General features: G+C 39.8%; 1 protein-coding gene across 5 annotated transcripts in view; it reads right to left on the minus strand.

The window, feature by feature from the left end:
- Nucleotides 1–27,644, minus strand: part of slc25a21 (solute carrier family 25 member 21) — a 523,053-nt gene that overhangs the window by 10,265 nt on the left and 485,144 nt on the right. For all 5 annotated transcript variants that reach the window (XM_043697850.1, XM_043697849.1, XM_043697853.1 and 2 more), the window contains one exon: nt 18,267–18,374. In XM_043697850.1, the coding sequence (XP_043553785.1) occupies nt 18,267–18,374 (108 nt within the window). The remainder of the gene's footprint in view (nt 1–18,266; nt 18,375–27,644) is intronic.

Consider the following 27,644-nt stretch of genomic DNA (forward strand, 5'->3'; position numbering starts at 1 on the left):
CATACACACAGTGGTTACAACAGCAAATCAGAAGCGAGGAATACTGTGGTGATCAACTCACCTCCTGACTTCCCAAAGCCTGTCCACCATCTATAAAGCACAAATCATGAGTGTGACAGAATGCCTGGATGGATGCAACTCCAATAACTCAAGAAGCTTGACACTATCTAGAACAAGCAACCCGCTTGATTGTCACTGCATCCATAAGCATCCACTCCCGCCACCACTGAAACTCAGCAGCAGCACTTTGTACTACCTAGAAGATGCACTGCAGTATTTCACCAAAGATCCCTGGGTACAACCCCCAACCCACAACCACTTGCATCTACAGGACAATGGCAGCAGATACATGGGAACACCACCACCTGCAAGTCTCCCTTCAAATCATTCACCATCCTGATTTGGAAATATATCATTGTTCCTTCACTGTCATTGGATTAAAATCCTGGAATTCCATCACATTGTGGGTCTATTTACAGCATATGGACAGCAGCAATTCAAGAAGGCAGCTCACCATCATCTTCTGAAGGGTGACTAGGGATGGCTAATAAATGCTGGTCTGCCAGTGATGCCCATGTCCCACGTGTGAATAAAATAACTTAATTAATGTTCCCTGAAAAAAAGCACATCATCCTAGTGAAAAATCAATGCTTCCTCGTTTAATCACGGGTAAATTGTTTATTGCTGAAAGACTGCATACATGCTGTCTCGTGTGCTGGACTACCAGCTCTGCTGTGAAGGACGAATCTTTCAACATTACCTATATCTTTTTGGACCCTCCCCAATTCCAAAGACAACTCATTTGCTCCCTCACAATAAATAATCACTCGCATCTTATCAAGTAACTGACCATTTTTCAATGTTTTCTAGTTACAAATGTGATGCCAGAGGACTAGAGGACACCTAACATTGTACCATTGTTCAAAAAGGGACAAAGGGATAGACCACACAATTACATACTAGTCAGCCTAATGTCAATGGGGGAAAAGAAAAGAATGTCTTCTGAGGGATACAATAAATCCTCATTTCAAAAGTTGAGGATTAATCAAAGATAGTTTGCACAGATTTGTTAATTTATCACATTTTCAAGGAGGCAACAAAGAAGGTCAATGACTGTGGTGTATCTGTTGTAATGTCTATTGATCTGAGCAAAGCTTTTGATGAATTCCCACATGGCAGACTGGTCATAAAAATAAAAACTCACTGGATCCAAGATGAAGTGGCAAGTTCAATCTAAAATTATCTCAAAGGTAAGAAACAAAGTTTGAGGAATGCTGTGCTCAGTGGAGTTCTGCAGATTAAATCCTTTGCTTTTTGTGATATATAGCAATGATTTGGACTTGAAGGTCGGAGGCACGATTAAGTTGTTTAAAGCTGATACAAAAATTATATTGTGTTGTGTAATAAATAAGATATTTATTGACTGCAGAAAGAAATCAATGAACTTGTAAAGGGCAAAACAATAGCAATTGAAATTCAACAGAGAGACATGTTGTGTAATATATTTGGAGTCATAGAGTCCTGCAGTATGGAGACAGGCCCTTTGGCTCAAACTGGTCCAAAATGCCCATCCATGTATTTGTCTAAAGGCCTTTTAAATGTTGTTAATGTACCCACCTCAATCACTTCTTCTGACAGCTTATTCCATATACATAGCACCCTCTGTGTAAAAAAAGTTGTCTCTCAGGTTTCCTTTTATTCTTTTCTCTGTAACCTTAAACTGATGCCCCCTAGGCCTTGATTACCCTGGGCAAAAGACTGATTACATTCATTCTATCCATGCCTCTCATGATCCTGTACATTTGCACAAGATCTGCCCTCAGTCTCCTAAGCTCTAAAGAAAAAAGTCCTAGCTCGTCTAACCTCTCCCAATAACTCAGACCCTTGAGTCCTAGGAACATCCTTGGAAATGTCTTCTAGCTTAATAACATCCTTCCTACAGCAAGATGATCAAAACTGAACACAATACTCAAAGTGCTGCCTCACTAGCATCCTGTACAACTGTAACATAACTTCCCAACTTCTGTACTCAGTGTCCTGACTGATGAATGCCAGTGTGCCAAAAGCCTTCTTCACTGCCCTGTCTACCTGTGACTCCACTTTCAGAGAACTGTGAACCTCCAAGATTCCTCTGCTCCACTACACTCCTTAAGGCCCTACCGTTCACCATGAAACACCTACTTTGATTCGACTTTCCAAAGTGCAAGACCTCACACTTATCTATATTAAACTCCATTTGCCATTTCTCAGCCCACATCCCCAGTTGATCAAGGTCCTACTGCAATTTCTGATAGTCTTCCTCACTGTCCATGATACTGCCTATTTTAGTGTCATCTGCAAACTTACTGGTCATGCCTTGTACATTCTCATCCAAATCATTGATATATATAACAAACAGTAATGGGCCCAGCACCAACCCCCGAGACACACCACTAGTCACAGGCTTCCAGTCCAACAAGCATTCTTCCACAATTACCCTCTGCTTCCTATTATCAAGCCAATTGTGTATCCTATTTGCCAGCTCTCCCTGGATTCCATGCAATCTAACCTTTGAGAGCAGCCTATCATGTGGAACCTTATCAAAGGCCTTACTGAAATCTATATAGACTATGTCTCCCAGCCTGCCCTCATCAACCTTCCTGGTCACTTCATCCACAAACTCTAACACACTTGTGAGGCATGATATCCCATGCACAAAGCCATGCTAACTACTCCTAATCAAATCCTGTCTTTTCAAATGCATGTACACCTGATCTCTCAGAATCTTCTCAAGTAACTTACCTGCCTTTAGACTTTGGGGAAGGATGAAAAGGCAAGGTAATACATAATCAATGAGGACACTGAGAAGGGGAGAAAATCAGAGACTCGTTAGAGTGTATACCCTTAGATTCCTGAAGATAGCTGGACAGGATGGATAAGACACTGAAGGTGGCACAGATGATACACATCTTTATTCACTAAGGAATAAAATATGAGGGCTCAGAAATTATGCTGGCATTGTACAAAGCACTACTTTGGCCATGCCAGAGGTAATACATGCTGTGCTCCATACTTTTGGAAAGATGTGACTGCAATAGAAGAAACACAGAAGGAATTTCTAATGATGTTGCCTGGACTGGAGAATTTTAATAAGGAATTAAGATTGAATAGCTAGTTTTCTTTGGAATAGTATTGAGGGAAGACCCAGTTGAAATACATAAATTACAAGAGGCTGAAATTGCATAGATGGGATACCTTATTTGGTGTGGTTGATAGCTCCAGAACCAAAGGGTGCACATTTAGGAATAAAACACATTTAGAGCCTTAGAGGTGTGTCAGGTTGGTGCAGCTCAGGAACTAATTGCCAGAAAGAGTGATAGAAGCAGAACCCCTCATAAATCGCACTTCAATATGACGTTAAAGCAAAAAAAACCGTGGAACAAGAGTGATAAAGTCCAGTTAGACTGAATAGTTTCTTATCATCTGACAAGGAAATGATGAACCGAATGGCCTCCTTCAATGCTGTAAATTATGATTTAATGCATCTAGGAAATGAACAGTCTGTGTGACCTTGCTGGGAAAGAACTATTATGGGTAATGTGTAAAGCAACATATATAACAATACAATATATAAATACATTTCCATTATCTTCCTGGCGACAGTAGAAACATACAAATACCAGATTTGAAGACATTTTCATAAAGTAGAGCGATGGAGCTTCTAAGTGCAAATATTTGCTTTTGTAAAAATGGATTCCTATTCAAGACAGTGATTATGGTGTTACAGCAGCACAATAGTATGTTAATAAACTAGCAACTCAGAGGTAAAGACTAATACTCCAGAGACATAAGCTCAAATCCCACCACAACATTAAACATTAAAAGGGTAGCAATAGTGACCATGAAACTAGTGGATAGTTAAGAAAATCCCCATCTGTTGTTACCAGTTTGCATAAAACTATAGCTTCAACCACCAAATGGAAAGCATCAGGAGCATTTGCACATATACTTTCAGCTGCACTGCAACTGCCAGCACATGCACAGATGTCCTCCATACCTTTCTGTTTGGAGGTATCAAGACAATTGGTGAAGTTTAAACAAGTTGCTTTAAAATTTACAAAGACTGGGGAATGTTGCTGAACAAAGAGACGTGGGAGTGCAGGTTCATAGTTCCTTGAAAGTAGACTTTCAGGTAGATAGGACAGCGAAGAATGCATTTGGTATGCTTTCCTTTATTGGTCTGCCAGGGAACTATACACCAGAGAGCCTGACATTGGTGGTGGGCAAATTGTTGGAAGGAATCTTGAGGGATAGGGTGTACATGTATTTGGAAAGGTAAGGACTGATTAGAAATAGTCAGCATGGCTTTGTGTGTGGGAAATCAGGTCTCACAAACTTGATTGAGTTTTTTGAAGAATTAACAAAGAGGATTGGTGAGGACAGAGCAGTAGACGTGATCCATATGGACTTCAGTAAGACGTTCGACAAGGTTCCTCATGGGAGACTGGTTAGCAAGGTTAGATCTCATGGAATACAGGGAGAACTAGCTATTTGGATACAGAACTGGCTCAAAGGTAGAAGATAGAGGGTGGTGGTGGAGGATTGTTTTTCAGACTGGAGGCCTGTGACCAGTGGAATGCCACAAGGCTTGGTGCTGGGTCCACTACTTTTCATCATTCATGTAAATGATTTGGATGTGAGCAGGAGAGGTATAGTTAGTAAGTTTGCAGATATCACCAAAATTGGAGGTGTAGTGGACATCGAAGAAGGTTACCCAGATTACAACTGGATCTTGATCAGATGGGCTATTGGGCTGAGGAGTGGCAGCTGGAGTTTAATTTAGATAAATGTGAGGTGCTGCATTTTGGGAAAGCAAATCTTAGCAGAACTTATACACTTAATGGTAAGGTCTTAGGGAGTGTTGCTGAACAAAGAGACCTTGGAGTGCAGGTTCATAGCTCCTTGAGAGTGGAGTCGTAGGTAGATAAGATAGTTAAGATGATGTTTGGTATGCTTTTCTTTATTGGTCAGAGTTTTGAGTACAGGAGTTGGGAGGTCATGTTGTGGCTGTACAGGACATTGATTAGGCCACTTTTGGAATATTGTGTGCAATTCTGGTCTCTTTCCTATTGGAAAAATGTGAGGAAACATGAAAGGGTTCAGAAAAGATTTACAAGAATGTTGCCAGGATTGGAGGATTTGAGTTATAGGGAGAGGTGAATAGGCTAGCGCTGTTTTTCCCTGGAGCATCAGAGGCTGAGAGGTGACTTTATTGAGGTTTATAAAATCAGAAGGGGCATGGATAGGATAAATAGACAAGGTCTTTTCTTTAGGGTAGGGGAGTTCAGAACTAGAGGGCGCAGGTTTAGGGTGAGAGGGGAAAAATGTAAAAGGGACCTAAGGGGCAACATTTTCACGCAGAGGATGGTGCGTGTTTGGATTGAGCTGCCAGAGGAAGTTGTGGAGGCTGGTACAATTACAATATTGAAAGGCGTCTGGATGAGTATATGAACAGGAAGGGTTTAGGGTCAAGTGCTTGCTAACGGGACTAGATTAGGTTAGGACCTGGTCGGCATGGATGAGTTGGACCAAAGGGTCTGTTTCTGTGCTGTACATCTCTATGACTACTTTTAAAAAGTTTGGGCTGTGAGTTGTGGAGCTGTCAAGGCTTTGTGGAGCAAATTTCTGCACAACTCAATTCACTCAATTGGTCGTTAATGGGGCTTGTCGTTTGAGTATCAAGACTTTGGGACCCATGTTGGGTGACGTTTTTTTGTTAACATATTACTTGGGAAGGTAATAACTTGTATTCAATTAATTGAGCAAGGAATTTTACAATTGGTAGTTTAAGCACAGTTCTTTGGTAAATCTGACCAATGAAATATGGCCATTATGAAATGCTGCAGCTGATACCATTCATTAAAAAAAATCTGGATTTAGCACCAAGGGAACCTGTCATTGTTACTGGCATTGCTGTTACTTTCTCATTGGCATTTCTCACTCTGTCGTGGCGTTGCTACCTTCATTTTCAGACATGCTTTCAGGATGGAGCATACGTTAGATGCAATAAACCTTTGCCTATATGTGTATACACACACACATGATTGATCCTCAACCATCCTCTGAACTGGATTAATAAATCACTAGGGTGTATTTGAAAAGGCACCTCCTCAGTATCACAATCTCCAGGACAATTATGAACTGAAATTATGAAGTTCTGACTTTTCCAGTTGACATTCCATAAATCAATTTAAAAAAAACTTTGGACTGAAGAACATATAGTATCATACACAACATCCGAATAACTGAACCAATTTTAACTAATCCAAATCCATGCATTTGCACTGAGTTAAATCTGAACTCAACGCTGACCATAGCTGACAAGCTAATCCAGATTAATTACATAATTACATTAATTACATAATGAATATTTGTTTTTAACATGGGAGAAACAATTATTCAAGAAGAGTATAATGTGCCAGACAGCTTGTTGATCTGGATGCCCTAGTCCTATATGATGTACCATAGTTGAATTGTTTAGCACATGTTAAAGCCCATAGCTGTTAGCCTGCATAGGGAATGTATATTTCACTGATGTCTTGCACACAGATGACAACCTTCCAAAAGAAGGTTTCTGCTATGTATTAACTCTGTACCTGATGGTGGTCTTAATAAACAAACAGTGAGCTCAAATTACCAGACACCCACTCAAACTTCCACGTTGAGAGCTCTTGGCATCTTTCCTCACAGCATGTGGAAGGTTAGGAGGTTGATTATTAATGAGGCAAAGTGTGTAGTTAATGCGGCCAAGAAGCAATAATCCCCCTAAAAGGCATCTTGCTGATGCCTCATGAGAACCTTGGAACTCTATTGGAAAATGACCCTAGCTGCTCCCAACTTTGAAAAAGGCCTCACAGGAATTCCTGCATGTTTCTCCCAGGTTTCTCACCAAATCCCGTATTGTTCAGGACCTAGTAAGATTCCACCTTTTGTTTTGCAATCTATTGATGTAGCAATACTCAAAAAAGAACACTAATTGTTTTCTCTGTAGCCACCTCAAATCGCATACGAACTTTCAGTGATAACACAATGGCAAAACGTCATAGCAGCTCCTTGATCAGTTATTTAAACATAGGACCTCTAAATAGAATAGTCTTGCTTTGACCTCCTAGTTCATTGATACAATGCATTTAATGTAGTAAAGCATCTCAAACTGTTCATTAAGAATTACATCAATAAGAATATTTTGATAGCAAGTCACTTAAGGAGTAATCACAAAAGATGAACAAAATCATGATCAAAGCAGCAGTTTTTTTCAAAGAACTATTAAGATGAAGAGACAGAGAGGTTTCAGAAAGGAATTCCTGAGGAGAGGGTCAAGGCAGCTCAAACACAACCATCAATAGTGGAGCAATTAAAATCAGAGAATATAAAGGGGGTCAGATTTGGAGAATTGCTCAAATATTTATAGGGTTAAAAAAAAGGCCACATGTGAATGCAAAGATGATCATTTTAAAATTGAGGTATTGTTAGACTGGGAGTCAGTGTCAGACAGCAAGTATGGGGTACTGGCTGATTGAAATTCGAGAGAGTTTAGATACAGGCAACACAGTGTATAATGAGGTAGCATGAAAGGATTCAGATACATACCGTTTTCTTTCTTCTCCTCTTCCTTTAGTTGACGGATTGCACTAACGAGCACTACATCCTCAGTGAAGGTAGCATGAATTGTGAGAAAGGATAACAAGTTTGCACACCACAGAACCATCATGATGTGGTGCCTCAGCAATCCTTATAATTTTGGCAGTTTGGTATGTGAGCATTGCTGGCTAGACCTGGATTTATTGTCTATCGCTAATTGCTCGAGAAGCTTAGGTGAGCTGACTTTTTGAACAGCTGCAGCCCAGTTGTGTAAATGTACCCAGAGTGCTTTGGGGAAGGCTTTTGTCCAGCACTTAAACAAATAGATATATAGCTTCAAATCATAATGGCTGAAGGGAAATTTTCAGGTGAAATCTCAACCCTATAGTTAGTACACATTGCTGTCATTGTGCATTGGCACTGGATCAAGTGAAAGTTGAATGGTCTGCTAATGAATTGGAATGTTTTTTCCTGATTGGTGTTGCGCTTCTTAAGTTTTTTGGTGTTGCACTCATCAAAACAATTGGAAAGTATTCTAGCACACTCCTGACATGTGCCTTGTAGATATTGGACAGGCTTTGGAGGTGCAGGAATCATTACATGCCACAAAATTTCCAGCTTCTGAATTTCTCGTGTAGCCACTGTATTAATACTGCTGGCCCATGCATATTGCTGATTATGGTTGATTCAGTAATCATAATGTTATTGTTTTTCGAGGGAAGATGATCAGATTCTCTTTCATTGGAGACATTCACTGCTAGCATTAGTGTAGCACAATTGTTTCTCACCACTTATTAGTCCAATCCAAATATGTCCAAGTCTTTCTGCAGATATACATGGATTGCTTCAGTATCTGAGGAATTACAAATGGACAACAGTTGCAGGCAGATTGCTGAACTGCTGTGAAAATCTGTGGCTCTCAGAGTACTGACATTCATGTGGCTACCTGGAATCAAATTGAGCTTACATGGCAACAAGTGTGAGTCTCAGTACCTCATTTGAGAATTCCATTGCAGCACTGAGATCTGTCTTTGTCATAATGGAAGCAGAGTCATCAATCACAAGACATTGCACCAATGCTGGATGCACAAGTGTTTTTATGAATGTTCTACTTCCAAACTTTTGCATACTTTTATATTTATCTAAGAGTTGCACACATTGCAATCGTGCACCTCCTCATCTATCAAGACTGTGTATTTGTTTATAATGGTTCAAGAGAATTCATGTCTTCTAAATACAATTAACAATGAAGTGGGCAATGACTGAAAAGCTAGGCTCCAAGCTCCAAGTTGGAGCTAGACTATAATGACAGGAATTTTGGCGATAAGTTTACAAATACACCTAGCATCTTTACATGCATAGCCAACAAGCAGATCATCTCATGAATATCCCCATGATTGGGACAAATCTCTCGATTTTGCTTTTGTTTACCATCCAGGGTTCAACGAATGAGTAATCCTGTTTTAGTCAACTTATTTTATGGACATGAGCTAAGAGATCCTCTGAAACTAGTGAAATAGCAGTTTTTTTAAAACAGAGGGACAAATCTTCCATAAAACAAAAAAAAACAAAGAACTGTGGATTCTGGAAATCAGAGACAAAAATAGAAATTGCTGGAAAAACTCAGCAGGTATAGCAGCATCTGTGGAGAGAAATCAGCAATTTTTGTTTTTGTTTCTTGTGACTAATCATCTATGTTAGTTTATGTATCATTGTTAAATAATCAGCTCAAAAGTGCCTGCAAAATGGCTCACAAGCACCTTAAAACTTCACAAATAACCATAAAAAATTAGGCTAACAGCATGACAACATCACAGTCAGGGATAAAGTGTTAGAATCATTGAGTTTACAAGGTTAATGGCTGAAAGTACAATTCATTGGTCCATATCAGGTATTCAAAAACAATTGGAAAGTAAATTATTTGATTGATATCACATATCACTAGAAAAAGAAATGCAGTGTCACATCAAAGTGTTGAAGAAATATTATTGCCTAGAGGAGTATAAGCAAGCACAGGTATGCCAGGCAGCAAGGAAAGTGCAGGCTGAAGATGTAATGAAAATGACGTGGGAGGCAGCCATGACAATTCTGAAATTGAACATTCTACCATCTGGTTCGCAGACACTGAATTATTAGCAAGATTGGATGTCAAGCTTTCATACTTAGAGGCAAAGTCACGAGGAGACTTAACAATGCTACTAAAGGAATTCAAAGGAGTAAAATCTGTGTGTACTATCTTAGCCATACACGGTGTGGTGTAGGGGAATATTCTTCGAAAAAGCAACATCCATTCTGTTTAGGTACGGTGAAATGATCCAGGTGAAAGCAGAAATGCAATATATTCTGGAAAACCCCCAAAGTAAACCTATTCAGAGCAGGTGGAGGTCTCCAATTAGTTAGGGTGATTCTGGTAAACCAGGTTCTGCACGAATTACAGAAAGTCAATACAGTAGGAAAAACAGACTCTGACCCAATTCCTTGCAGGAAGACTGCACGGTTAGTGTCATATTTGTCACCAAAACACATCTGTCAAAGAACATACCAGTATGTTCTTTCAACAGCCAGAGCTAAAGAAATGTCAAAATTAAATTACAAATTGCTGGAAAATGTCAGCAAGTCTGGCAGCACCTATGGAGAGAAGGCAGAGTTAATGCTTCAGGTCTAGTGACCCTTCCTCAGAACTGAAAGTAGCTGAGTAAAGGATCGTATAAATGCTAGGTGGAGGGAAGTGGAAGGAGTAAAAGGTAAGCCTAGGAGAATGAATAGTTGCTAATGGGGGTTGTTAGTGGCTGACAGTGGGTTGGTAGCAGCCCATGTGATGACAGGGCCTAGTGTGTGGGGGTTGGGGTAAGGGTATGGGAGAAGGTGCTCAGGCCCAAATATTATTGAAGTCGATATTGAGTCCAGAAGGTTACAGAGCTCCCAGGTGAAAAATGAGGTCTTGTTCTTCTAGCTTACATTGAGTTCACTAGAACTCTGTTGCAAAGCTTGAGACAGAGATTTTGGCCAGGAAATCAGGCAGGCAACTAGAAGCTCAGGGTCATTTCTGCAGAAGAATGTAGGCATTCAGCAAAGCTGCTCATCTCGTCTGCGCTTCATCTCTCCAGTGTAGAGGAAACCACATTGTAAGCAGCGAATACAGTACACTAGATTGAGTGAAGTGCAGGTAAATTGCAGTGGCACTTGGAAGGTGTGTCTGGGGTCTTAGATAGTGAGGATAGAGGCAGCTATTACACCTTCTGAAATTGTATGGGAAGGTGTCCTGGCGCTGTGGCGGGGTGTTGGCAATGGAAGAGTAGTGCACCAGGGTGTCCCAGAGGGAACAGTCCCCATGGCAAGCTAACAAGGGAGGGAGAGAGAATATGTGTCTGGTGGAAGCATCCTGCTGGAGATGGCAGAAATGGTGTCTGATGATCTTTTGGATATGAATGCTGGTGGGATGGTAGGTGAGGAGAAAGGGGATCGCTAAAGTGTTGGGTACTATGGTTCCTGACCAGCAATTTCTGATTTGTTTCTGATTTCCAGCATTTGCAATTCCTTGCTTTCTTGTTAAAGAAATATCAGATTTAGTCAAAAAGAATGGCCTTGTCCAATGATGAGTGATGCCACTCAGGCCAGAAAGTGTCCTAGCAGTTTTCTAGAGACTGATAAACTAAGTAGTAGACAATGTTCCTATTAATCACTTAACTTGATGTCTGTTTGACATTGATACCTTTAAGGACCACTTGGAACAACTGTTGGCTCTGCTTGTAATATTACAGTCTACTGATTTGGTGCTAAATCTTACAAAAGTATATTTACAAATGCATGGGCATTCCAATCTTGGAAATATAGTAGAGGGGGGACAAAAACTGTTAACATAGTAAAAGTAGAAATATTAGCAGAGTTCCCTAGCCTGTAAGACTAAATAGGGAATCATAGTGTTTCTGGGTGTGTGCCATTACTACCTGATTTACAAACTTTCAGCACCCAATGTCTGCTATGTCTGATATTTCTTTAACAAAAAAATGAACAACTGCAGATGCTGGAAATCAGAAACAAATCAGAAATTGTTGGCCAGGGTGGCACAGTGGCTCAGTGGTTAGCACTGCTTTCTCACAGCACCAGGCTCCCAGGTTTGATTCCAATCATGGGCGACTGTCTGTGTAGAGTTTGCACATTCTCCCCGTGTCCGCATGGGTTTCTTCTGGGTGCTCCGGTTTCCTCCAACAGTCCAAAGATGTGCAGGTTAGGTGAATTGGCCATGCTAAATTGCCCATAGTATTGGGTGCATTAGTCAGAGGGAAATTGGTCTTCGGAGGGTCGGTATGGACTTGTTGGGCCTAAACAGTGTTTCCACACTGTCGGGAATCTAATCTAATCTAATCACAGAATTGCTGGAAAAGAAAGTCAAGATGCTAGAGAAGTGCCATGTATCTTTTAAGAGAGTGAAAACAATTTTGCCAATGAATCAGTGTTCATTGCCTTAAATTTCACTAAGGCTTTCAAGAAAGCAATTGATGCTGATCATAGGAATGTGGGTAGGTCTGCAGAAGCAAGTTGGATACTTTTCTAAAATACAAAGTTAACACCAAAAAAGTAGAAAAAGAAACTCTGGAATTGCTACTGGCTCTTAAATATTTTGAAGTTGTGTACATCATTGCTACAGGGAGACACTTATACCAATGATGATCAATTTACTTTTGCAGAAATAAAATCAAAATATCAGAATGTCAGACTTTATTGATAGAGTTTACTAATACAACCATAACATTTAAAAATTGTCCACTGTGTGAGCAAACCTGATGTAATTGCTGATACTTTGAATTGCCTGACTACTAAAGATGGTACCTGGCACAACACTATTTAAAGAGTGAATGACTGAATGTGAATGTCACTTTTTTCATATTTTGGTCAATTAAAACTTTGTAATGAAACACATTTAAAAATAGTGTTTTATTTCTTTATAGATGGTGGTGTTATGAAGTCACTTCATTATTAATAGTTCTTGAGGATTTATGCAAAGATAGAGGTTCATTTGGATATCTCAACTGACGTTTTTTAAAAGGGGTTCCTGACATTTCTATTAAAGACATTTCTTGAAAGTCATATTGTTTGGCTTAATTGCTTGGACTTATTCATTGGAAATCAATACCATAACCATCAAGTAAGGGATCAATCCTGTTCAATGATGACGAACGAAGAGTACACCTGTAGCTGAAGAGGCAGCGGCAGGCACACCAAAATTGAGGTGCCAAACTGGTGAAGCTACAAACACAGGAATACATGGATGCTAAACAATGGAAACAGCATTTCAGAACTTACTAGTCGAGTAACAACAGGTTAAAGTTTTGCAGTGCTGAAACATCCAGTTGTGACTGATGCTGATGTTAGCGCAAAAGACAAGGCTGGAGTGTTTGCAAACATTATCTGCCAGAAATGCTAAATGGATGATCCACCACGACATCCCTACCATCACAGACAGAATTCACCAAGTCAATACACTCCCTGCAATATCAAGGAAAAGACCTCGATCAAGACTGCAAAAGCTAGAGTTCCTGACAATGTTTTGGCTACCTTGATTTTGATTTCAAACCCATCTTGATCTCTTTTCTTTCTCCACAGATGCTGCCAGAGCTGCTGAATTTTTCCAGCACTTTGTGTTTTTATTTTAGATCTCCAGCATCCGTAGTATTTTGGTTTTGCATATAAAATCTTGGCTAGGCTCTGAAGACTTGGGTTTGAGAACTAGTCGTGTGTCAAGCTATGCTGTTACAGCATTGATGCAATACTGGGTTCTAAACAACAACATGGAAAATTTCCCAGCTATATTCTGTCCAAAAATGCAGGATAAATTTGACCAATTGTCTTCTCATCAGCCTATAGCCACTCATAAACAAAGAAATAGAAGTTACTGTTGATAATGTTGTCAAGAAGCAATTACTCACCAAGAACCTGACCAATGATGCTCTGTTTCAGCTTAGGCAAGACAAAATCATTCAGGCCTATATTGCTGAAAACATGAATGAAAGTGTTATATCCTAGATGTTGGATGAGATTGACTGCCTTCATTGGTCAGTGCATTGAATATAGGAATTGAGATGTCATGTTGTGGTTGCACAGGGCATTGTTGAGGCCACTTTTGGAGTATTGCTTACAGTTCTGGTTGTCCTGTTATAGGAAGGATGTTATTAAATTGGAAAGGTGCAGAATAGATTTACAAGGATGTTACCAGGGCTGGATGGTTTTAAGTATCAGGATAGGCTGGATAGGCTGAGACTTTTTTCCTTGGAGTGTAGAAGGTTGAAGTAAACCTTATAGAGGTTTCTAAAGTCATGAGAAGCATGGATAACATGAATAGCAAAGATCTTTGCCCTGGGATTGGAAATTCAAAACCAGAAGTCACAGGTTTAAGGTGAGAGGGTAAAGATTAAAAAGGACTTGAGGGATAACGTTTTCATGCAGGGGATGGTGCATGTATGGAACAAGCTGTCAGAGGAAGTGGTTGGAGGCAAGTACAATTACAAGATTTAAAAGGCATCTGGATGGGTATAAGAATACGAAGGGTTTAAAGGTATATGGGCCAAATGAGACTAGGTCAGATTGGGAAACCTGATCAGCATGGATGAGTTGGACTGAAGGGTCTGTTTCTGTGCTGTATGACTCTATGACTATGAGAGGGGAAAAATTTAAAAAGGGATCTAAGAGGCAACTTTTTCAAACAGAAGGTGATGCATATATGGAATAAAATGCCAGAGGAAGTGGTAAAAACAGGTACAGTTACAACATTTAAAAGACATTTGGACTGGTACATGGAAAGGAAATGTTTAGAGAGATATAGGCCAAATGCAGGCAAATGGAACTCAGTGGTTAGGACTGCTGTCTCACAGCACCAGGGTCCCAGGTTCAATTCCAGCCTCAGGGTGCTCCGGTTTCCTCCCACAGTCACAAAGATGTGCAGGCCAGGTGAATTGCCATGTTAAATTGCCCATAGTGTTAGGTGCATTAGTCAGAAGGAAATGGATCTTGGTGAGTTACTCTTTGGAGGGTTGGTGTGGACTTGTTGGGCTGAAGGGGCTGTTTCCACACTGTAGGGAATCTAATATAATAAAAAGCAGTGAACATTAATTGGGTAGCTTTACCAAAGTATAAACACAACGGGACAAATAAAACCTTGCTCTATTTTCTCATTCGATGATCGTACTAAAAAAAAATCACATTCAGTCCATCAACATTGGTTAACACCATCTCATTTTACTTCCAATTTACTAATTTAATCTCGCATTAATCTTACAACAACGAGACTACTAACGGGCATTCAAAAGTGACAAACAAAATAATTTGGAGCCATGAGCCATTTCTTCATACTCCTTTATAAGCTGTCCGACAATATCTTGTAATGATTTTTTTTCCTTAATTGCTCACTGTCCCTCACATAACTTTAAAAATATAATTACTGGCATTGCCTTCCACCAACCTTTCTGCAATTCCAAATTCATTTTACATTAGCTATACCTCCCGCATGACATTGATCTTTAGGATTGAAAACTGGAAGTCTGCTGAAGAACCTTATCCTTAAATAAGCAAAACAGGAGAAAATTTGGGCTGGAAAGATATGTGATAAAAATGCTCTTCTTCTTCTTCTTCTTCAGAAATGTATATTCATTTCCTTATTCTAATATCAACTTTAATATATTTCTATCAAATATGAAGATAACAGCTGGTCACCGAATGCAGCTTGAAACAGAGTGAGGATTTGGCAATGTGAAAGAATTTAATCTAACAAGGGAGGAGGTGCAGCTATGACCTTGTATAAAAAGCAGGTAGGCTGAGAGAGGGCCACAGTGACCAACAGTGGGATCTAAGAGCTGAAGCTCAGAGGCATTAATTAGATGATCAACTAAGTGAGTAGTTTGAGAGTTTTCTGATTTCTTTTGGACTCTCATCCTGATGCCTGGACTTAGTTCGAAAATGTAGCTAGTTGCTTCCGAACTGGGGAAGGCTTCACTGCACATCTCATGCAATTTTCCCAAATTCCTCAACATAGCCAGGGAATATATTACAGAGAGGAAGATAAATTGCAAGAGGGAAAATAAAGCATCCATGGCTAAGCAAAGAGGTTAAAGATAGCATTAAGACTAAGGTACACCATACTGCAAAGACCAGTGGTAGGCCGAAAGATTGGGAAACTTGTAAAGATCAACAAAGGGTTACTAAAAGAATAAAGATAAACTATAAAAGAAAACTGGTGCAGAAAATCAAAATGATTCGCAATATGTGAGGTCCCTTCCAGTTATGGCTGACCATGGTTTGCATCCTCGTTGTTCTGGCTTTCTGCTTCCCTGAAGCAACGCCATTTATGACTGAAGAAACCAATGCTGGAGTGACAGTTCCAGTCGCAGAGGTCACATCTGTATGTGGTCATTGATCTGCTCGAGCTGCTGCACTCCTTCCTTCATGCCCACTTGTCTGCTGCAGCACTCATCAGCTTCTTTCCCCTGTTTTGAGGTGTTGGTTCAGGGTGCTTCTCCATCTTGTGCGGTCAGCTGCAAGCCTTTCCCAGGACTCTGCAACGATATCAAGCACTTTCATGTACCTCTTGCAGATGTCCTTGTAGCGCAGCTGGGGATACCCAGTGGGTCTCTTCCCAGATGCAATTTCTCCATAGAGGATATCCTTTCGGATGTGGCCATCTTCCATGTGGTGCACGTGGCCCAGCCAGCGCAGTGTCCGGTGCCTGAGCAGAGTGTACACACTTGGAAGGCCAGTGCGAAATAGGACCACTGCACTGGACACTCTGTCTTGCCAGGATATGCCCAGGATATGGTTGATACCCCTCAAGTGCAAGGTGTTTAGTCTTCTCTCTTGTCTGGCATATGTAGTCCATGTTTCACTGCCGTACAGCAGTGTGCTTATGACACAGGCGTTGCAGGCTAACATTTTTGTCTTCACTGTCAGCTTGGGATTTGTCCAAGCCATTATAGCTTCTATAAGTACAGAAAAGGGAAGAGAGTAGCTAAAGTGAATGTTGGTCTATTGGAGTGTGAGACTGGGAAATTAATAGTGGGGAACATAGAAATAGAGGAGAAATTAAATCAATATTTTGCCTCAGATTTCATAGTGGAGGACATGAGTACCATCACAATTGCATCAGGCAGAGATTATAGAAAGGGAGGCAATTAGAACAATTATCATCACAACGAAAGAAGTACTGAGTAAACCATTGGAATTAAAAGTAGACAAGTCCTCAGAGTCTGATGGCCTACATCCTAGATCTTAAAAAAAGTGGCAGTAGAGATAGTGGAACCATTGGTTACAATGTTCTAAAATTCTCTGGATTAGTGGATTGGAGAAATGTGAATACAATTCAAAAAGGGAGGGAAGAAAATAGTAGAAAACTGTAGACCAGTTAGTTTAACACCTGTCATAGGGAAATTGTTAGAATCCATTATTAAGGGTACTAACAGGACATGTGTGAATTTAAAATACAACCATCAGAGTCAGCATGGTTTTATGAAGGGTAGGTCATGTTTGACTAATTTGCTTCAGTTCTTTCAAGGCATAGCAAACAATGTGGATGATTTGGATCCCATAGATGTAGCATATCTGGACTTCCAGAAGACATTTGATAAGGTGCTGCATAAAAGGTCAATACACAATGTAAGATCACATAGTGTCAACAGAAAGCTGGAATAAATAGCTGTTTTTCTGGTTTGCAATATTTAGCTTGTCCTCAAGCCCCAACTATTGACAATCTAGATTAATGACTTGGATACAGGAATAGAAGGTACTATAGCTAGATTTGCAGATGACCCTAAAATAGGTGGGAAAGGAAGTTGCAATAAAGAAACAAGAAATTTACAATTGAGTATGGATAGGTTAGGTGAATGGGCCAATTAATTAATAACAGATTGAAGGATTGTGGAGAGTAGGCAAGAAAGTGGAATTGAGATCAGCCATAATCATACTGAATGGCTTGGCAGGTTCAAGGGCTAAATTGCTTAATCCTGGTCCGAGTTCTATGTTCTTACTTGTTACTAAGTTCTTACTATGTTATTTTCTTAGAATAATGTTAGACTGCAACACGTCGCAGGCAGATTGTAGGAATTAACAAATTAATGAAATTTACTGCAGAGAAATGTGAAGTGGTACATTTTGTTAGGAAGACTGAGAATAAGCAATAAATATTAAAGGATCCAATTAAGTAGAGGATGCAAGAGCAGAGGGACTTGGCTGCATTTGCGCAAAAAATTGTTGAAGGTGGCAGGGCTGTTTGAGCAAGCAGTTAATAAGGCATAATGGATCCTAGATTTTACATTGGAGGCATAGAATATAAAGCAAGGAGGTTTAAGTGAATCTTTCTAAAACACTGGTCCAGTGTCAACTGGAATATCATGATCAATTGTGTGCGCGCATGTTCAAATGTTGTTTTCAAAAGGGAATGGGACAAATACCTAGCGAGTAGTGCTTACATAAAGCTGGCATGGACATGACGGGCTGAATGGCCTGTGTCTTTCTGTAATCATTCTGTGGTTCATGCCATTGCAAAATAATACTGCAAAATACTTATAAATGTAGAACTTTATATGTCACATGCAATATTGTAAAGTATGATAATAAAATGGAAGTCACTGTTCTAAAACACAAAAAATTAAAATGACACCAACCTCTGAAAAAGAATTCCGTTGAGCTTGTAAGCTCACTTTGACCACTTCAAAAGGGTTGACAACAACACCTTCGGTAAGTCCAGATCCAAGTCCAGCAACTGTAAAAATCTGAAAAGTTGTTAAATAGTACATTGGTTAAAAAAATACAATACAATATTCCTTGAAATTAAATTTTGGTTTTGGCTTAGTGGCAGTACTCTTTTTTTGATTCAGGTGATCATTGACTCAAATCCCACTTCACAATCTTGAATGCAGACACTATTACTGTACAGGGACATTACACTGGAAGACTGTGTTGTCTTTTGGATAAGACAAATTAGACTTCCAGCCACACATGGGAGAATGTGGAACAAAGAAATGCAGAGCCAGAGTATGAGACTTCTCTCAGCTTCATCCTTATTATGCTTCCCCATACTGTCAATCACTTCTCTCATCCTCCAACTGCTCATCTGTGTCCCAATGGACGTCCTCTTTCTTAAGCACTTCCCATTGTCTCACAGAATTTGCTATGGTCGTATAACCCAACATTTAAAACCTCTTCATCGATATTGCAGTCACCAAGCATGTGCCTACTGTTTCCAGATAAATAAGGTCCAAGCTCCAATATGAAGTCAATCTACAAAAGGTAAGGCTTGCCCACCCATTTTGAAGTATGTATTGTTCACGTCAGTTAATCTGGGCAAACAGTGTGAATCAATTTCATGCTGTTGCATCTATAATAATATTTAGGAAGGTTTTCCCATTAACCAAATATCACACATTTGGGTTAAGGAATTTGCAGCTGAATTGACCTCTTCCTTACACAGATCCCAAAATCTCAAGTAACACCACAATGCTCCCTCATTCTGCTGTCATGTGACAATCCAGATAACTGACTAACTGGCTATATTTCCAAAAGTTGAGAGTGTGGTGCTGGAAAAGAATGATGATGAAGGGCTTATGCCCGAAACATCGATTCTCCTGCTCCTCAGATGCTGCCTGACCTGGTGTACTTTTCCAGCACCACACTTTCAACTCTGATGTCCAGCGTCTGCAATCCTCACTTTCTCCTATATTTGCAAAAGTCTTAAGTTTAAATAATTTGAGCACATTCCTCAATTCCTTAATATTTCACTAATTCCCTTACCTAATAAATATATTTCATATTCACCCCACTTCATCTACTTCAAAGTGGATTTTAAAACATTTTAAATTATTTTCTGGGGAAATATACATATTGCTTATTCTAAATTGTCCTGAGACCATAAGGTTTACCAACATAGAATGAGGGTGATAAGTAAATGTAGACCAGAGCAGGTAGTGAGATGTATCCTTATCTGAAGAAAACAAAAGAAACAATTGGACTTTTACAGTAGCTTTAACCATTACCTCCTTAATGAAAAAGTTATTGAATTTAATTTCACAACTTGCTGAGGTGAAATTTGAACTCGGAATCTCTAAACTATTACCATAAGTAGTAGCGTACTTTAGCTCAGTCTTTTCCTAGGGTTAATAGTTCCCTTGTACATGAGAGGACAATGATTAGTTTTTTTGTACACTTGATTAAGGTTCATTTCTCATGGTTAATTGGGACTGATTACAACTTAAGAATTGGAGAGGATGATAGAAGGTGATAAGGCATCTGAAACTCTCATAATCATGTACTTTGTGCTAACAGTTCTGAGGAGCAGAATATGATAGATCTGTGCTAGATGGTAGTATACTGAATTATCATGACACCCCCCCATAGACTACTACCATCCAAAGGCACATTGCATAAAATAGGCACTTGGGTGACACATGTTCCTGAAAGGTCCAGCAAATAGAGGGTTGCGACTATCATGAGGTGTTTATGAAATGGTATTGGCAAGCTTTAATGTTTGATAAATGTTCAAGATGATGGCAAAGAATGTGAGGTCCATGAACTGGCAGAATAGAAGTGTGGAAATTAAGAAAGCATTGTGCAAATTCTATTATTGGTTCTGCAAGTGACTTTTATTTGAAAACAATCACATAGTAGAGAACTGTCTGTAACCGATAATTATTGAAGTATATGCAAAAACCGCAGATTGTACTAATTATACAATGTCCGGAGAGCTACAGAAGCGTCTCAAAATACAATTGAAGTAGAAAACCTTATAATTTTGGTGGTGGCAAGGAGAGTAAAGGACAAACTAGTCAAATGGGTAAAACAAAAAATTTAGATATTTAGAAGGAATTTAGAGTTTACTCTGAAGTACCAGATAAGGGACAGCTAGCCTTGTCAAATAGATAGACTTGTGTAAAAAGTTTCTTGCAATGGAGATTACAGATCAAAGTGAGACTAGTTGCTTGTGTTTGAAGAGCAGCTGGATGATGTGTAAGTGTTTCTGAAACTGCATAAAAAGCAAGTGATATGGAACTTTAAACAAATGTGTTCATGATTTGAAGAAAGTTGGTTGCATTCAATACATCAGATTCCACAATATCTTATTTAGGCAAAAAGGGATGCTTTATCTGGCATTTCCTGAAATGTATTCGTGATTTCTCATGAGGTGGTGTCATGGATTTGAGAAATGTGTTCTTATTAAACCTTTAGAGTTGAATCAAAGTTAGAAATCAAGCTTATGCAAAATGGTTCTGGAATAGTTTTGATACAGCAATCTTAATGAGATATTGTTGCTGCTATCCTGGTTAATTGTGCTAGGACATTAGAGAAAATGATATGCACCTCAAGAAGAAATAGATTCATGTGAAGCTTAATTGGAAATTTTGTGGTGCTAGAAAATCACAGCAGGTCAGGCAGCATCCGAGGAGCAGTAAAATCAACATTCTTTCTAATCTTTGATTCCATTCAGAACGTCGATTCTCCTGCACCTCAGATGCTGCTTGACCTGCTGTGATTTTCCAGCGCCACACGTTTCGACTCTGATCTCCAGCATCCACAGTCGCCACTTTCTCCCTGTGAAACTTGATTGGTTAGTTGAATTGGTTTTGCACCCATATAAGCAAGACAAGATGCAAGTTTTGATGTATTGAAACAAAGTACCATGATTAAACACTCAAATTGTGAATGTTTTAAGGGAAAATCATTTTTCATTCTGCACTGAATATGGACAAATACATGTTTAAGTGTTCATCCACAGGTGAATAAAAAAACGTGAAGTTAGTTATTTTTAGTGATGCGTCTTATGTCAGTCTTCCTGATAAGTGTTTGAGTGTCATAACATTTTGTGGGTGAAAATAGATAATGTTCCCCTTTACTCTGGGTAGTTAAGAAACTTTTTAAAGATTGTTAGAAGTGCTTTAACTGTAGTGTTGGGTGATTTAATACTGGAAAGGTCGAAAAAAATCCCTTCATCCAATCAAGGAAGCTTTTGTGTCTTCTGACAGGAAAGGTAAAAAAGATAGCAAATCGAATTGCGGAACACAAGAAAGGGAGGACAACAGTCAATTATATAAGAGACGATGTAAGAGGCAAGGATACATGAAAAGAAAATTCTCCTAAATTTAATCTGCACTAAGATTATGAAGCAATCTGAACAGGCATATTTGATAGTGGTAATTTGAGGATAACTTTCCCTTCTATGAACTGAAATGGAAAAGGAAATGAAAAGAATGTATGACTATATGTGTGGTGTCAGCAAGAAGGATTCTACTTTCTCGGGCACCGTTACAAGTTCTGAGTCAACTGGCAATAAACTTCATTTGGTTACATTGAAACAGCCAGGTTTCTGAAGTATTGGTCGAATAATTAAATAGAGAAAGAATTAAAATTAAAAGTGTCATGGTGGGAGTGAGGATGGCGACCTAGTTAGAAAAGTAAAACCAGCGAGAATCATTAATAAGACAGGAGAGTCGGTTTGAATAATGTACCACAGAAAACAAGTTAGCAAAAAGATATGATGTAAAGAAATAAAAGCAAATGGCTTAATTATGAAATGAAAAGACATGCATAGGCTGATGGCAACAGACAATGGGAGAGGAGTTATGTTTGAATAAAGGTTTTAAAAAACTAAAATGAATATATCACAATTTACAGTGTGGGAAATAAACTGTGGAAACTGGAAGCAATTAATTGCATGGAAAGATCCAGACGTAATAACATTCACAGAAGTCTGGCAGCAAACTACACAAACATAAACATGCAATAGTATATAATGAAACAAATTTTGTTCTCAGCAGTAAATGATTGTGCTCAATCATTCATTACACAGGCACACAGACGACTCGAAGGGACCAGTTTACTGTAAATCAGAAAGCCAAAATAGCATGGCGCCCTCTACAGTGCACCTGGGACCTGGATGAACAGGACAAGTAACTACATCTCAGTAAAGAATCAGATTGAAGAATTGTCAATGAACAGTAGAGCATTTGAATCAAAAAATTCTCAGTTCAAACTTCAAATACTAAGTTACATCAGGACCAAGTGAAAGTGATGTAGAGAGGAAACAAAAACAATGAGATTCAGAGAGAGGGAAATTGAAGAATCATAAAGGAAAAGAATGTATCACTTTTAAGATTTGGAGATGCCGGTGTTGGACTGATGTGTACAAAGTTAAAAATCACACAACACCAGGTTATAGTCCAACAGGTTTAATTGGAAGCACTAACTTTTGGAGCGCTGCTCCTTCATTGGGTGGTTGTGGAGGACACAATTGTAAGACACAGAATTTATAGCAAAAGTTTACAGTGTGATGTAACTGAAATTATACATTGAAAAATACCTTGATTGTTTGTTGAGTCTTTCATCTGTTTGAATACCATGATAGTTTCGCTTCATTCATATGTAAATCACAAAACTGTAACAATTGGTGTTAGCCAGATAATATGTTGAAGGTGTCAGCCCCCTGTGTCCTCTGTCTGTGTCGTAATATTTAGACTGATTCTAGCCTAAAAAGTGAGTTAACAGAGTCTTACATGAACTCATGCTGTTTTTGAGCAAAGTACAATGTAACACTACAGGTTCACCGCACAAATGTATATGTATATGTTTGCATGTACGTTTGTGTGTGTGTGTGTGTGTGTGTGTGCGCGCGCGCGCTTTTGTGTCTGTCTGTCTGGGGTGGGGGGTTGTGAGTGTGAGAGAGAGTGTATATGTGTGCGTATGTGAGTGTAGAGTGTCTAAGTCTGAGAGTGGGTGCATGTGTGACACTCTACACTAACATACACTCTCTCTCACACTCACAACCCCCCACCCCAGACAGATAGACAGAATCACACACACACACACACACACTGCAGCTAGGAAATGCAAACATGTAATGATAAGATTGGATAATATATGGATAATATCGGCAAAATACATGTATACAATTGGATGATATGGCCATATGTGAAAACTTGAAACGTTGGCCATTCAAACACAGCTGAGTAGAAATTTGGGTGAGTTCATGTGGAAACCTTTGACTAGAAACTTATTATCTGTCAAAATGGTACGAAACTTCTGTTCTTATCGTGGAGTCATTAGGTCATAGAGCACTGAAACAGACCCTTTGGTCCAAGTCGTCCATGCCGACCAAAGTTTTGCAAACTAAACTAGACCCGCTTACCTGCATGTGACCCATATCCCTCTAAACCCTTCCTATTCATGTACCTGTCCAAATGTCTTTTAAATGTTGTAACTGTACCCACATCCACCACTTCCCCTGGCAATTTATTCCACATACAAACCACCTTCTGAGTGAATAAGTTGCCCCTCAGCTCCCTTTTAAACCTTTCTCCTCTCACCTTAAAAATAGGCCCCCTAGTTTTGAATTCCCCCATCTGAGGGAAAAGACTTTGCTATTCACCTTAACTATGCCCCTCATGATTTTATAAATCTCTATATGTTCCAGTGAAAAAAGTCTTAGCCTGTCCAGCCTCTTCCTATAACTCAAACTCTCCCGTCCTGGCAACATCGTTGAGCTGCACGGCATTTTCTTGATGTGTACATCTCCCATGCATTCACATTTAAACAAGGGAACCTGAGTCTTACCTAGTCAAAGCTGCTAATGCAACTGACCACAATAAGTTATTGGGTGGCAAGTGCCTAATTCACAAGCGTTTGGGCATTCTGAGTGAAATGCAGAGGGAGGTGGTGATTGTTTATCCATTGGAAGAGTCAATAGAGTAAACAGTGGAAATGGGACTACAAGGAAAGACATTTGGCAAGATTCATCTTCAGTGAGCCCACTAGGAAGGAAAATCAACAGAACAAGAAATTGGGCAATTTGGATTACTGCTCTTCAGGAACAGGGGAGGTTTAAAAAAAAACTGGAAACCTTTTACATGTTGATTGGGGGAGGACAATGAAAAGTTGCAACGAATGACACCGAGTTTTGAAAGAGTCGAGGGCACAGCAATGTTCTGATCGTTTTGCAAGCTTTCCTGTTTACTCAGTTGATTCTTTTAGGTGAGTGAATATGTGAATAATCTCAGTACTGCTTGGGCATGTGACAGTATGGCCTGAGTGAGCATGTGAGAAATGGAGATGTAGGCAGACAAGGTGGTCGTGTGTTACATGATATGTCACTAACGTTACACATTCTCATGGAGAACAATCCCACAATGTGAGAGAGAAGTCAAGGACTGCAGTTGACAAAATTGATGCTGCTCAGGTATGCAGAGGAAGAGGCAATGCAGATTGTAGAAGTGGTGGATGAATGGGCTGGAGTGAGGGTGGGAATGGAGGGAGTGGAGAACTGGGTAATCACAGCTGGTGAGGGTGGAATGGCCAAACATAAATGTGAACATCCTCCAACCTGACGCTGGCAAATGGTCACACACAGCGACAAGAAGAAATGTGATGCATTCATGAACTATACAGCTCCTTAATGAGGCTCTTTTCTTCCTCTCTGCAAACCCTCACAATCAGCCCTCAGTCAACAGCAGATACCTGATGAGTGCAGATCTGGAGGATGTCACTGTAGAAGCCCCTGTCACTCAGAGCTCTGCTGGGGCAAGGTCCCTGCTGAGTCTCACACTGAACACAGACCTCTGATCACGGCCACAAAAAACCTGCCAAACACATAACACCAGTTATTGAGAATATGGTGGGGATGCCAGTGTTCATGCACAAAGTTGTATAAGTGACAGAGGAGTCTACACAAGCTATTAATTCTGCCATGCCTCAGTATATGAGTGCATAGCTTCCTCCCATGGACAGGTTCAGGTGAAACACTTGCCCCATATTTGCTCTGAGCTGCATCCGTCACTCGAGCTATGGTCACCTTACAGCAGAGGCTAGCTGAGAGGGGGTTGAGAACTTGGGCATCCCTGAAAGAGCCTTTTCCACTCAGGGAAACAGAGAGGTACCATCAGACACAGACAGGAAGGATAAACATATGCCAGCTACCCCAAGAACTTCCTCTCCAGACATCACCAGGGTGAGTGCACTTTCTTCATCCCCTCTGCCAGCAACTCCATTACACCAGCCAGTGATGCAGTGGAAGATGTCCCTACAGCACTTCAGGAGACTCAAAAGGCCAGAACTCTCAAGATCTCAGCCTTCCAGTGAATGCCTGCCACAGCCAACAAAAGCAACTTGTTAGTGAATGGAAAGCTTTAATCTCAGCTGGGGTTACATGAAGGCATATTGGCATAGGAAAAAGGTTAATACTTTACGAAAGCACAAAAGTGGCACAAGTAAATTTAATATGTTAAATTTGTCACATGAATATTGCGCAATATGTTGACTTCACTTAATTCACACATGCATTGTTGCCATATCTTGGGGCGAGCTGAGTCAGACAGCTAAATTTCAAAGCTCACCTCATGGTTGGTACTCAATGATGGCTACAGGAGTTAGGAGCATTTACTTTAGTGTGGAGTAAATTATGTATGTTTGCATTCAATTACATTCAATGTTCATTTCACCATTTTATAAGGACTATGTCTTTTTAAAAATTGGTGACTCAAATGAGAATGGGTTGCTTCAAAATCCAGTGTTTGATAGAATGACTGCAATTTTGAAAGTGAGTGATGTGATGCCCATGTGAGCACTGTAAACAATTGTTTGAACAAGCAGTAATCAAAGTACGGATTGTGGATGATCCAATGCTTGGGGAGTGTATTGATGCAGCTCTCGTTGTCAACAGGAAACTGATTAGGCTGTGGACTAGTGACAATTAGATATAGAGAGAAAGAAATATAAATATGAGAGAGAGAGAAAGAGAGAGATGCCCAGATCTTCTCCCAGCCCAGAAGCTGTCTGTTCTCTGCAATCAAAAACTCAATTTAAACTTGAAGAAAAGCAGTTTTCTTTCCTGCTGCAGTTGCTGTAAGCTGTGACATTTCAATTCATAAGTCAAGACAATTTAGAAGTGAATCAGCCACTCTGTATTTCTTACGAGTCAGAGAAAAACATCTGAATAACAAGGGGTCTGGCCAACTGAAGAAGAACAATTTCAACATTGGAAAAATCTAAACGAAAATAAGGGAAGTGTTTCAGTTTCACTCAAGGTTCTGCAACGAAGGTGAAAGATCTGAATTTTCAGATATTCAGATTTTCAGACTGACATATGTCCAAGTGCAAAACAGATATCTGGAGGATCAATGCTCATGTGTATAACAATGATCCATTCCTTTCATTCTTCTCAATGGCAGAGAATGCTGTTTCAGATGTAGCTCTGAAACAGGCAATGAAGATCCCACAATGGGACTACGTTCAGATACTTACCTCAATCTTGAGGCAAATTGAATATGTATGAGGGTATCCTATACATCCCTTGCACATGTCCCCATGGCCCTGGGACTCAGGTTCATGTCATTCATTGTCATCTTGGGAGAAGGCTTACTTCTTTCATGTATCCTATTGTAACAGCTCTCCATGTTATAAATAGCCAAGTTGTGCAGTTTACAGCAGACCATAATTATTCATGTTACTCTAATTTATGCAAATATCAGAGCCCGTGCACACTGAGGATAGTAAACATATACCATTGATGTGCTGATGCTTTGTTCATTGATGGTTCCAGTGGAGGCATTTGCTGCATTAGATTGCTTTTCTGCTGCACAGTCAGGATACCTTATGTGTGTGACCAACCAGGCTCTGTGGGAAAAGCCTGTGACATCCAAGTTCCAGCAATCAAAAGGGCTCAAAGTTTTGAGACTTGTGAATTGTGTAAAATGAATGAGTCATGAGAACTTTCTGGAACCAAGCACAGACATGAACGATTCTTTGCCTGTGGTAGCAGACCAGTTGCATGTTTAAAAACTGAAAACCATTGTTTCACAAATGCTTTGAACTGATTCCAGGCAGCTGTAATGGTCACGAGTGCACTTGCTGACCTCTTGCCCTCTAGGAAAACAGTGATGGCTCCAAGTCCCAATGTGCTTATCCACATCAGTGGATAAATTATTCACACAACAAAAGATGGCATAGGTCACCTGTTTATACACCATATGGGGAAACCTGTGAAATGCCACACATCATCTATG

The sequence above is a fragment of the Chiloscyllium plagiosum genome, chromosome 10 (genome assembly GCF_004010195.1).
Source record: "Chiloscyllium plagiosum isolate BGI_BamShark_2017 chromosome 10, ASM401019v2, whole genome shotgun sequence".
NCBI classification, from domain to species: domain Eukaryota; kingdom Metazoa; phylum Chordata; class Chondrichthyes; order Orectolobiformes; family Hemiscylliidae; genus Chiloscyllium; species Chiloscyllium plagiosum.